We start from the raw sequence: 13,572 nt of genomic DNA, 5'->3' as shown, positions 1-13,572 counted from the left end.
CCTTGTAGTGTTTTTCAGAAGTACATTGCATTTTTGTAGTTAAGTACTGTTTATCACAATGATTTCAATTTCGGGTTATATAGATCCTCAAACATGGTGTCGCCTCAGTTTTAGTTCTCTTTTGCAGTCGAATGACTTCTAAATCTTAGAATAATTAATCAGTTCAACCAAATAATTAAAAAGAATACTCAAAAGAACCTTTTCTTTGGAATCACTCATTAACAACCATTGAGCGCTGTATCAAACATACTGGAAAATCATAGATCCGAGTCTCAGATGTGTCCTTAATCAATCAAAAATATGAACATGACAATTTCAGTTTCTAAATTAAGTTTTCACAATTTTCCCAGGCTATCAGTACAGACCTACGATTCACTTTTGGGTCATGACCCATCAATTGAGAATCACTTTATAAGGTTCAGTTCTTGTTTTTCATTATTGCCATGCTGTACAGCTACAAGGAAACTTCCTCTCCATCCCTCACCTCATTTGGTCCTGTAAATTTCTGTTGTGTTCCACTCTCCCCGCCAAGGCCCTTCGACCTCAGAACAAAGCAGCCTTGGCCTTCCCATTCACCCATGGCTTCTAAGAGCCCCTGGACCCCCCTACTCCTTCCTTGGCCCCTTCTTAAAGATCCCACCCAACCCCCAGCACTCTAAAGGACCTCATTCATAGATCTACCGCTATCCACGTCTGTCCCGCAAGTGCTGAACGCTCACCCGGGGAAGCAACTGCTTCAAAATCTCCATCTACACTCCCGTCAGACACTAGCATGGGGCAGAGCTCATGTGCCTGGGATGACAAGGGACAACTGGGGATTGGGTAAAAGCAAGGTCGAATGAATCATGGACATTCCTGGAGCGGATCTTAGAAACTCTGCTCCCACAGTCCACTGTGGCATTGTAACCCCCCTCCTCACGTTCTGTCCTGCTTTCTATGGAGAATCAGGAAGGCCCAGAAGCGCTGCCGGCATACTAAACACTCTCTCTGCATCCCAGCTGGGGCCACGTGAGAGTAGGAGGAAGAAAAGACGACAAAAAAATGAGGAAATGATGGAGAGAGGCTGGGAGAGAAGAAGTCTCTGCAGTTAGACAAAGCGTTTGTCTGTTTGCATAAGCATATTGGAGTGAATAACTGGCAGTGATGAAATAAAACAGTGTGAAACTCTGACAAAATATTGACTAATCTGCTATTAGGCAGAATATTCGAGGCGCTCTATTCCATACATCAAAAGTTGATGGCCACAAAAAAAATGACATTTAAAAAAAATCTTGGCAGTATAAATCCACATCCACTTTTATGAAAACAAGAAGCTCATAAGCTCGCTTATTCAGCTTAACTTCTGCTTTTGTGTTTCGAAGAAGAAAAAGTTTTGGGTGAACTATTATTAACTGTGTTAAATGAATGTGGGTGTTAAACATCATTACGCTCACAAGTTACCACGTTAGCATCCACAGAGAGATACATATTAATGTATGCCATCTATATAGTGATGGGGGTGGGCAAAGGCCATTTGTGTTGGCAAAGTTCCTCTGGGCATGAGTTCAAAGCAGCTGCTTTTACAGGACCTGCGACTGTTTTAGAGCTTTTACTTCATTCATTCAAAATAAAACAAAGATAAATGAAGTGTAGCGAGGAATGCGAAACTGCTCCATGCTGAACGCAGAAGCCGATGCGCGGCTATGACGTGATGAGAAACTTGGAGGCTGAAACTTAAGATGGTGTTGAAACAGACTCTAGGAGTCCATTGGCTGTGAGAAAAGACAAAAAAAGCTCACCATTTTCTTCATGTGCTAAACACGCAGACCTCAAGGACATAAAATTCAGCTCTGAGCAGTGTGACGAAAGGTTAAACCACAACATAAACCCACGAAAGGAAATGCAACATACCACCACAGAGAAGAGAGTTTACATGAGCCTGAGAGAGGGGAGATATTAGGACCGGGATAATAAATTGATGCATCACTTGATTCTGAGATTTCCCAAATGCATCACGATTCTCTCTCAAATCGATTATGAGCTTAGATTTTAATAGCAGATGGCGCTCTAGGCTAGTTTTTAACCACATGCTCAAATGCTCATGAAGAAGAGCACTGTTTTTGTATTTTTGTAAGGAATTGGAAGCTAGCAGAGTACGGCTGTTTCTAAAGAATGTAGTGCCATCTGCTGTTAAAAACTAAGCTCAGAATCAATTTGAGAGAGAATCGCGATGCATTCGGAAAATCTCAGAATCGATCCAGAATCATTTCTCGATTCGCGATGCATCGATTTATTGTCCTAGCCCTAAGAGATTTAGGCTACTTTCTATATTGTAGGCTAAACAACAGGGCTCGACAATAAGGACTGTCCAATGTCCCGGGGCCGGCGTGAAAGGCACTCGGGACAGTTGATGGAATTATCATTTGTCCGACTGGGCCAGTGCTGTGTCGTCATGAAAGTGTATCATTTGTACGTGTTTTTAAGTCTTGTCACTTTAAACATTCAAGCGATTTTTAACCATTCAGATTCAAGCACAAGAAGACACGAAAGAACTCAATTCAGTACTTACACGCTGTTTTCTGTCCGCACGCACACAGAGAGCCGAGTCTCAGACAGCTGTCTGTGCGCGCGCACAGAAAACAGGTCACGAGTACTGAACTTCTTGCGCTTGAACGGAAAAATACACACAAACAAAAGTGTCAAAATGCCCGTCTTGGCAAGTATTCGCGTAAACACTGATGTCTTAAATGAACATAAACAGATGAGAAAGAAAATGCATGTCTAACAGTATTAGATCTGTCCATTTGGTCTTAAAGTGACAGCAGCTTTATAAAGTAAATAAATGCAATCTTGGTGAGCATAAGAAACGTTTTTTAAAAACATTTTAAACAAATCATTCCGACCCCAAACTTTTGAAAAGTAGATAATGTTACTCTGTTAACACTTATTTACTAACACTTATTTACTTTATGTGCTTCGATTGATCAGATTATTTAATATTTCAAAACAATGTTTAAAACATTACAGAAAACCAAATAGCCTATTTAAGGAAGCAAGGCATAAAAACAAGGATGTGGTGACAACGCAGCACTGGCCCGATAATCACCAGCTACGAAATCTCACACTTCTTGAAGACTATAATAGGGTGAAAGACATCTTCATCCCAAAGAATACTCGATGAGATTCAGTGAGAAAATCTAAAGAATGAGGCTCACACATGGTCTATGAGGAAATGTGGACTGACAGGGCAGAATGATTCTAGTGGCTGAACTGTGACTCTGTGTCATTTGCCCCGGAGGCATCAGAGCTCAGATCTAACTTAAGCATGGGAAAGAGGTCACTGGCACAGCTGCGTCTGCTCTGGAATAACGAAACAAGTATGAAAATAAGTAATACTGCAGAAACATTCCCACAAATCTAGTTGTTCTAAAATCTACATATGTTCTTTCATGGCCATTTTAATGGGGATTTCATACTGATAGTTTCTTGATACTTCCTATATCTTGGTAATTATAACATATCTGTAAAAGTTAACAATAAAACAAAGTTTTTAATTGCAACACTGCAATTGAACCTTTCAACAAGAAATCTGCCAGATTGACACTTTATTTTTGAGAAAGACACAATCTAGATTCTATGTTGTATGAAAATGAGAAAGGTTTTATGCACTTTTTAGTTTAGTGCATCCACATCTCCACAGAAACTACGAAAAAAAAAAATTTTCCTTTATATTTTGAAATGGATGCCAACTTTGTTAATTAAAGGGATAGTTCACTCAAAAATGAAAATTTGATGTTTATCTGCTTACCCCCAGGCGTCCAAGATGTAGGTGACACTGTAGAACACAAATGATAATTTTTAACTTCAACCGTTGCGGTCTGTCAGTCGTATAATGCATGTCAATGGGAACTTTGTCTATAAGAGCAAAAAACATGCACAGACAAATCCAAATTAAACTCTGCGGCTCGTGACGACACACTGATGTCCTAAGACACCAAACAATCGGTTCGTGTCTTAGGACAAACGGATCGTTTCGTGTCTTAGGACATCAATGTGTCGTTACGAGCTGCAGAGTTTAATTTGGATTTGTCTGTGCATGTTTTTTTTTTTTTTTTACTCTTATAGACGAAGTTCCCATTGACATGTATTATACAACTGACAGACTGCAACGGTTGGAGTTAAAAATCATCATTTGTGTTCTACTGAAGAAACAAAGTCACCTACATCTTGGATGCCCTGGGGGTAAGCAGATAAACATCAAATTTTCATTTTTGGGTGAACTATCCCTTTAAGTTAAGCTTGACCCTCTAAAAATAACTTTGACAAAACCTGTGATTTGGGAATGTTTGCTATTTGGCCATATTTAGATTTATTAGCATTGTTCAATAATTGTGTCCAATTGGCCAATCATCATTAGTTGTAGTTCCCCATTGCTTAATTTCCACAAACTATGCATGGTTTCCGTTTCTTTGGTTTTAGTCATACAGCATTGTGTTTGCTCTTAAAACTGCACTAGATTTTAGTACATTATATAAAGTTTGACGAAAATCTGTGAAAGACTTGCAAAAGCCTTGCAAAACTCCAGTACGTCTAAAATGCCATCAAACAAGCACCATTTCAAACATTAAGTTCACATTGTTCCTTTGTCTCTTTTGTTAAGATCTAAAGTTTTCTTTGAGCTTGAAGCCCAGACACTAACCTGAGGCGAGAGCAACGTAAAGCACAGAATCACTGTGCAGAATGAAGACAAGAAAAATACAAAGCTACAAATCTATGACATCAGCGGCACGTTTTCAAAATGAACAAGAGCTGAAACAGAAGAATACGCCTCTCAGACGCTCATTTTGATGATGCAGAATAACTGTAGGCTTGCTACAGGGCTCAATAATTGATGTGAATGAAATATTAGTTCTCCATTTAAAATACACCGAAGTTTAAAGGAAGAGTTCATCAAAAAAAGTAAAGAAAAAAATCTGACTTCTGTGAAATGCAAAAGGAGATGTTTAGCAGAATGTTCACACTGCTATTTTCCATACAATGAAAACATATAGTGACCAGACACTTTCAAGCGAGGATTTTTAGTGAATTTTCAGTCTGTTCCTCACCGCAAAGCTATTGTATGACTTCAGAAGACTTATAATATAGAGTTGTACAGACTATAGTACTCCATGGTGCTTTTTTGTCCTTTTTTTTGTAAGGACCAAAAAAAAAAAAAAGTTACTAGCCAAGTTTACACTCAAAGATTTGCTAAAATTTCCCAAGTGTAGACAATCTTTTTTAATTTCATTTTTGAAGTATTTATATATATAATACATGCTCTTATTCAAGTAATTTTGGGGCAGATTTTCTTGCAGGGATTACAAACGATTCAAAAGAACAAAAAAATGTTTAGCAGAACAAAATCTGAAAATCTAGAAAATCAGAACAAAATTGGTTTTAGGTGGTTTAATTCAGAGTAAAAATATGGACGCTGTACGTCCTACGCCTTCCCTATTCAAATTACAGAAAAAACAGAACTAGCGTCACGTCCGTAAGTTGAATAGGGAAGGCGTAGGACATACAGCGTAAGCTTTTTGAAGAATATGGAGGGCGGTCTGGCAGAAGCTAGATATTTTACTTCATAACTTGTTAAATATGGATTTTTATTTTACACAAACACATCGCTTCACTTCAGAAGGCCTTTATTACCCCTCCAGAGCCGGGTGGAGTACGTTTATGAGGGATGGAGACACTTTTTTCAGCTCATACTCGTTTGGTAACGCATACTGCCATTTTAAAGCTCTAATGCGTCAGGATATTTATTAATATTTCTACGATTGTGTTTATCAGAAAGAAGAAACACACTTTCACTTTGTTGCTAACAGAAGTCAAAAACTGGGTGAAACCTGGCTAGCACTTCTGTTGCATGCAAAAGCAATACGGGTGTTGAAATTAATCGTTTCTATAATGCATAGCGTGTGGACGTGGACGATTCTGCGTCGATGCAGTAATAGACCATAATCGATAACAGCCTACTGATGTTTCTCTGACATCATTCGCGCTTCTTGCGCTAGCGTAAAATGGCGGAGGAAGGCAAAACACAAGTGTGAGTAATAAAAAAAATGCACCCACTATTGTAAAATTTACTGTGTGCAAGTGTGTGTGTGAGAGAAAGAGAGAGAGAGAGAGAGTGTGTGCAAGCGCTATTGTAACTTAAGTACTCTACTTGACAGTTTCATTCGCTTTTAGTATTTACTAGTGTTTATCATTTCTAAATCTCCTGTTGTATGCTGTGCTCAGACAAGTTTTGTTTGTTTGCTACATTCAGGAAGTGTACTTTCTTGGAGCAGATAGAATAAAAAGGGAGTTCATATATCTGACTGCTTGTATTCAGTGATGAAAATGTAGCCATGTGCAGTAATATTGAAAACTGAGGATGCAATGCATCGTGGAATCGAACCAAATTGCTGACATGATAATCGTAATCGTATTGAATCGTGAGACCATGATTCACACCCCTAAAAAACAAACATTCAATGTATAAACATTCTGCCTAACCGGTTTTGTTTCACAGAAGATGAGAAAATGATATGGGTTTGTGAGTTAATTTAAGATGTCAACATCTGAAACAAAGGAATCTCTAATAGCAGCATGTGCATGAACTACAAACATCACTTTTCCTCTGAAGATTAAACTACACAACACCATCTCCTTAGCCCCAAGCTCTACACCTCTGTACATCATCCACCGCCAATACGACAGCTAATCGTGAGTGAAACCCTAAAGGAACCTTCATATAAAACCTCAAATACGCAATCCAAGTGATGTAACTGCAAAATGCAGAAACACAGAAATGACCTAGAATAGATGTGCAACCTTTTCATACAAGGAGAAAAGAGCGGTCGGGGGCCGTGTCTGAGAGACACACGACTCGAACGGTAAACAGGAAACGGATGAGATAATGATGAAAATCAAGATTGGCGGGCATTATGCAGGCCTACCCTTTCTCTCAGCCCTTTCTCTTTAACATACAGGAGATCTTTATGTAATTGCAGCAGCCCAAGTGGCAGTGAAGGATGGAGGCGCAGGTTGCATAACACAGCTGTCTCTGATGCAAACAGCATGTTCTCTGAGGTTATGAGCATGTGATGCTCTATTCATGTCTCCATGTGGGGCTGTATTTGCATATTGATAGGCCGCTTTTAATTTGCATCCTTCCTTTATGGTTCCAAATGGGCTTTTGTTATTGAAAGATCAAAGAATATCTTTTTTTTTTTTTTTTCTCAGACAAATAAACATCACATAACAGTGTTTACAGGTCATCAATGAGATTAAAACAATAGGGATAGTTCAGCCAAGAAATTAAAATCTGTTCCAAACCTGTATGACTTTCTTTTGTGGAACACAAAAAAAGAAGATATTAAATATCTTGATATTACGATATTAAATACGGTTTTGCTTTCCATTGTATGAACAGAAACATATAAGATATTTTGAGAAATGTCTATATATGGTACACAGAAGAAAGTCATACAGGTTTGGAATGACATGAGGGCGAGTAAATGATGATTTTCATTTTTGAGTGAACTATCCTTTTAACAGAAAAATAAAAATTTTGTCATCATTTACTCACCCTCAAGTTGTTCCAAACCTCTATGAGTTTCTTTCTTCTGTTGAACACAAAAGAAGATATTTTGAAGAATGTTGGTAACCAGACAGTTGATGGTATCCATTGACTTCCATAGTATTGTTTTTCCTACTATGGAAGTCAATGGCTACCGTCAACTGTCTGGTTAGCAACATTTTTCAAAAATAACTTGAAAGGAACTCATAAAGGTTTGGAACAACTCAAGGGTGAGTAAATGATGACAAAAATGTTCATTTTTGGGTGAATTCTCAATCCATAAATATTTAGGCTACTTGTTGCAAACCTAAATGCTGTTATATTTTCTTTAGAACACATTAATGAATTAATCCATACACCAACATTTCGTTGTCAAGCTCCAAAAACAATATAAAAATAGTCTATATGACTCAAGCGCAAAAAAAAAAAAAAAAGTTGTGTAAAGATTCCAAATTTCTTATGTCACAAGGAACACAAGAATAAATAACGTCAAATGTCATTTTTGAGTGAAAGCTTGCACTGGTAACCTTAATTTAATATCCAAGCTTTCGCCTATTATGTAAAGTAAATGTATTCTGGAATACAACCTGCTCTTTAAATATTAATAAGAAAATTGTGCCTCTGGTCTTCAAGAAGACATGTGGGCTGTGCCAAGCTCTACCTAGACATTTAACATCAAGGAGGAACTTTAGACCTAATTAGAGTGAAACTATCGATTTCTACAGCACTCGCTGCCAAACGACTGCAAAGTGTCAAGAAAATCCAATCAACGCAGTCACAAGAATGAAAAAGAACGCCCTTCTGATTCCCAAATATCCATCGTAAATCTTGCAGACAGGAACGTCCACAGACACGCTGCCAAGTTCCTACACACACTCTCCACAGACCAGGATGCTGTGGCGGTAATTAAACACCTTGATCGCCAACTGCTTCATCACACCCAGTGTCTCACTCGCTCTAGTCATGAGTTTTCTCTGTACGCCGTTTCAAATCTGACCATGCCCGCACTAATCCCAACCTTAACAAAACACTGATATCAAATCAACAAAGAGGAATTAACTTCTATCTACGGACTTAAAACTAACACGGCTACTTAAAGGTGCAGTAAGCAATTTCTGAGAAACAAATGTTGACATTTGAAATCAACAGCCAAACAAACACACTCCTCCCTTCAATGCTCCACCCCCAAAAAACAGAGTACACTCTGAAACACAGGCAACTGCTAACAGCAGCTCACACAAGTATGGATGAATCTGCTGTGATTCAACAACAACAACATATCTTGGTTCTGTGAAACAGCAAAAACCAATATTATTCATGTATGGAGCAGAAACAAATCAACCTCTGTGTCCGTTTTCAGGCCTTCTCGCTCTCAAACGTCTATCAGCGCTGGAAAGCTTTTCTAATATTAAAGGATTAGTTCACTTCAGAATTAAAATTTGCTGATAATTTACTCACCCCCATGTCATCTAAGATGTTTATGTCTTTCTTTCTTTTTTCAGTCGAAAAGAAATTAAGGTTTTTGAGGAAAACATTCCAGGATTTTTCTCTGCCATGCGCCACGCATTACGTAATCACGTTGGAAAGGTCACGTGTGACGTAGGCGGAAGTACCGCGGTAGGCCGACAAAGTCCACCTCATTTTCTCCTACAACTTTAAAATCGTCCGACATCATTGTTTTACCTTTTTTTATAAAGGCTGTTTGACTTGGTCTTTGCATGATTGCTTTGTAAACACTGGTGACCTTTCCAACATGATTACGTATTACGCAGAGCATTGCAAGACAAGCATCAGCGATTAAAAAGTATATATATTTTATTCCTCAGCTAGGATCACATAGAGCCCTTTGAAGCTGCACTGAAACTGCAATTTGGCGTTGGTAACCATTGAATTCCACTATATGGAGAAAAATTCTGGAATGTTTTCCTCAAAAACTTTAATTTCTTTTCAACTGAACAAAGAAAGACAAACATTTTGGATATATAGGGGGTGAGTAAATAAGGAAATTTTAATTTTTATGTGAAATAATCCTTTAACGTTGGACCTAAAGCTCTTGCCTGATCGTAACCCTTCTTCTTCCAATTATATTCCTCTGATCATTTACTCTCCAGTAATATCTCTGCAAATGTCCCTCTTCCTCACTCTCTGTCCTGCCCCCATTGCTGATTGGCTACAAGAGAGTTTTGGTGCTCTGTGGATCGGCCAAATCTACTTTGTTTTTCTCCTATGTACACAGCCAGAACTATGTACAAATGCAATATTTTTGTCAGCACACACACAGAACAGACATCTAGCAAATATTTGCAAAAGTGTTTGTTTAGGTGTTAAATTTTTAAAAGCATTTCTCAGAAATCACTTACTGTACCTTTAAATAAATAGTGCACCTAAAAACTTTTTTTTTTTTTTTTTGTCATTATTTGCTCATCCTTGAGTTTTTCAAAGCCAGTAAGTCTTTCTTTCTTCTGTAAACTTCTTTGAATATCCAAGCTACTTTTTCTTTGCAATGAAAGAGACCACGGCTGTCAAGCAAAAATTTTAGTCTGAAATGAAATTTTACTTTCTTCCACACATGACTTTATAAATCTTGAAAAAAAAAAAAAAAAAAATAGCACACAAGTTGTATAGATTGACAGTCACTGATCCCCATCCACTTCCATAGTTTTCTTTAAATATTCTTCTCCACTGGTGTTTCTTTCCACAGCAGAAAGAAAGTCATAATGGTTCAGAAAAACATGAGTAAACATTGACAAAATTTACGGATGACGAACTATCCGTTTAGGCTGATAGATTCAGGTAACAGAAAAAAACGCCACAGCTAAAAGACACAACAAACAAATTTGGTTAGTTGGTGGTTTAGGGGCCGTTTACACAACATCATTTTAAACTAAAAATGGAAAAAAATGTTATGCATTTTGGCCCTTCATTTACACTACGATGCCGTTTTGGTGGCTTGAAAATGCAAAATTTTGAAATCAGGTTTCAAAGTACAAGTTTTTAAAAATGATACCGTTCTCGTCTCTGTGTAAACTACAAAAACTTGAACTTGTGAAAAGGGTGACGCCATGCTCGTACGTAATACATGTTCAGTCTATAGGCGTGTAGTGTTTCTTTACAAAGTGACATGGCCAACTACTGGCCTGGCAGCATAATACAGCGTTTTTATTCTTTTTTGCGAATCAGTGTGAATGGGGATCATTATAACAACGTTGTCATCTGTACGCGAAAAATGCAAAGGAAAAACTTTTGTTTTAAGTATGATTCATTGTTGTGCAAATGTACTTCTAGTGAATGTAATCATCCCACCTTTTTAACATGTCGAAATCAGAGAATTTCCCTTATCTTTGTGGTGATGTACAAAGACGTTTAGCTACATGTCATTGCATTTCCAGCGATGACTGGTCTTAGCCAATGTTGACTGAGTAAGCTTTAACACAGACCAGTGCTTTCCCAAGAATTCAAGCCATATGCATGAACAAACGCAGTAGGCCTATGTTTGTAAGTTAGTTAGTCTCCAGGAGAACCGGCAGGTCCACTGCTTTTAAACAAACCACTGAGCAAACAGTAATCAGATCTACAACATCAGTCTAGACGAATCAAATGCCCTTTATAGAATGCCTAAATGCACGTATCCTGGCACCTGGAATATTCAAGAGGGGACACGGAGTTTCGGGACATGTCTTTGTTAGATCATGATGGTCTCTTTGACAGAAGCAAAACAAAAGATGAAGCATATGCCAATTGAAACGGTTATTGATGATGAGCACATCACAATGGCAGATAAATGAAATTATACCCTGTAAAGGAGCTGTACTCCCAATGGAATAGTGCTGGCTGGGTGGGAATGGTTAACAGGGAGGGGCTCAAACCCCAAAAAACAGTGAACCACTTTCTAGCAACATCAGATGAGGGACAATAGCAGTTTGTCAGATGCAGTGTGTTGCTGATGCTGATCTTGTAACTAATGGCAACAACTGCATCAATACAACAAACTCCATCAGTAGGTGGAAAGTGGAGGCAGTTGAAATGGTCAGCTGTGGAAAACCAATAAACACTTAGGCTGATTGTGAAGGTTTTAATACAGAAATACAACTTACCACCATCCCTATCTCCAGCTTAGGCGGGAGGGACCAGCAGGGCTCCGTGTTTGGATCAGGATGCGTTTCCAAAGTTCCTTCCCACATCAACGCTTTTCCTTACATCCTGGTTTTATTTCGCAATAGTGTGTTAATGATCTGGATCTCGCGAAAACGCAACCAGACGCCAGAGACTGAGAGCCGTTAGAGCGGAGAACCCCAATAAAGAGCCAAACGAGGAAGAGGAGGAGGAAGATATGTCCAGCGTGTCCTCAAACAACTCCACAAATCCCGCACAGATACATACTTTCACTATTGTGACATCCAAAAACAATTTACTCAGACAGGAGACTCAAATCGACTAGATTCCCCGGAACAGCAGCATCGTCCCCGCGTGTTCTCCCGCCCATCTCATCTCTCTGCTCGCTGGGAGAACTGAGGGGTTCTTCGCCGCTCCCAAAACAACTTGCGGGTGGCATATCTTTACCCAAACGCGGTCGAGGGCATTTTTACGAGCTATATCGATGCATTTCCAAATACTTAGAATCGAAAGTAGATATCTCCACCGGATGTGATAGCAGCGCTGTATTTTTGTATTTAGTAAAACTTTAGGAAAGACAACAAAGCTGTTCTTCCCTCTATTCCAGAATGGATTGTTCCACTGAGGTGGCCCGTTGGACAAAAGGAAGCCTGGAGCGCGCCGCTGATCAATGGGCGGAGGCGCGCAATCGTCATCCAGTAGAATTAACAAAATAATGAAGGCAAGAATTTAACCTGACAGTAACGAAACCGTACTTTTTTAACCCCTTTTTTGTGGTTTATGTTGTAAGGCAAGTAACTTTGTGTTTTTAAAATAGTACCATAAAATACCATAGTTCATAAATTTGGTAATCAGTCACTATTACGGTATATATCGGTACGGTAATCGGCCACTATTACGGTATATATCGGTACGGTAATTGGTCACGGTATATATCACGGTATCGTGGATTCAAATACTACTACGCTATTCTTTAAATTACCTTAGAATGACATATATCATAGTACATGGATATGGTAATCAATAAGAATCATGTTATATATCAAAATTCACATACTTTTTCATAGTCAGTACTCTTAAGATTTTTGTTTTTGAACATATACCTCACAGAAAAGTACTCTGGAATATACCGTACTTTGATATATTCCATGGTACTTATTTCCAACATGATATGTACCACAGTATTAAGGTATCAATGGGTTCAATGGACAAACTGTAGTGCATGAATATGGTAATTTTTCAGTACCATGACATTATCATCTGATACCATCATGTACAACATAACTGTTAAGAAATGAACATTTTTAATTGCATATATTTTGAGCTTTTATATAACACACTACTTTATTTAAAAGAGCAAATCTGAAGGATGCACAAACACAGTCTCTGTAAAACCATCTAAACATGAATTAGTGAAACTACACAACCAAATATGAAAAGTTAAACAGATAGACAAGGAAATGACTTTTATAAATAAACAGACCTATAAATGTGAAAGCATAAAGAGAGACAGTCCAAACAGAACAAGTATATTTTTAAACAGGCTCCTGAAAACACTCAGGCATCATTACGCTTAAACTGAAGAGCTGTGCTAATTTTGATTAAGAGTTAAAAACTCACTTGTGGCTCTCCGGTGCATTTTCTCCTGGTGTTGTGATGTGAGAATATTCTCAGTTGTTTGTCTGACAGGTTGATGCACGAGCCATTTCTGCTTTTTTCACACCAGCTTTAGGAAATGAGTCTTTTAGAAGCACATGCAAGTGGGCGTTTCTGGTTAGAAAGAAATTGTTCGCTATCAACAGTGTCTATGAGAGATTTTCCCAAATAATTAATAAATGGTATTTTTATTATTATGTTTACACATTATAGTTATTAAC

At 38.2% G+C, this 13,572-nt stretch overlaps 1 protein-coding gene across 7 annotated transcripts in view; it reads right to left on the bottom strand.

The window, feature by feature from the left end:
* arhgap33 (Rho GTPase activating protein 33) overlaps positions 1-13,433 on the bottom strand; it is a 55,286-nt gene extending 41,853 nt beyond the window's left edge. For 3 of the 7 annotated variants that reach the window (XM_048152455.1, XM_048152457.1, XM_048152454.1), the window contains exon 1: positions 11,677-13,342. Coding sequence is in view for 3 of the 7 variants with exons in the window: in XM_048152454.1 (XP_048008411.1) it covers positions 11,677-11,763 (87 nt within the window). In the remaining 4 variants the exon portion in view is untranslated. Of the gene's footprint in view, positions 1-11,676 lie in introns of all 7 variants that reach the window. The other 4 variants (XM_048152452.1, XM_048152453.1, XM_048152456.1 and 1 more) reach the window with 3 other exon arrangements.
* Positions 13,434-13,572: the final 139 nt, after the last annotated feature.

This window comes from Megalobrama amblycephala, linkage group LG13, assembly GCF_018812025.1.
Source record: "Megalobrama amblycephala isolate DHTTF-2021 linkage group LG13, ASM1881202v1, whole genome shotgun sequence".
Classification (NCBI taxonomy): domain Eukaryota; kingdom Metazoa; phylum Chordata; class Actinopteri; order Cypriniformes; family Xenocyprididae; genus Megalobrama; species Megalobrama amblycephala.
The sequence above is the reverse complement of the archived record's forward strand: the minus strand, read 5'-3'. Positions and strand labels throughout refer to the sequence as shown.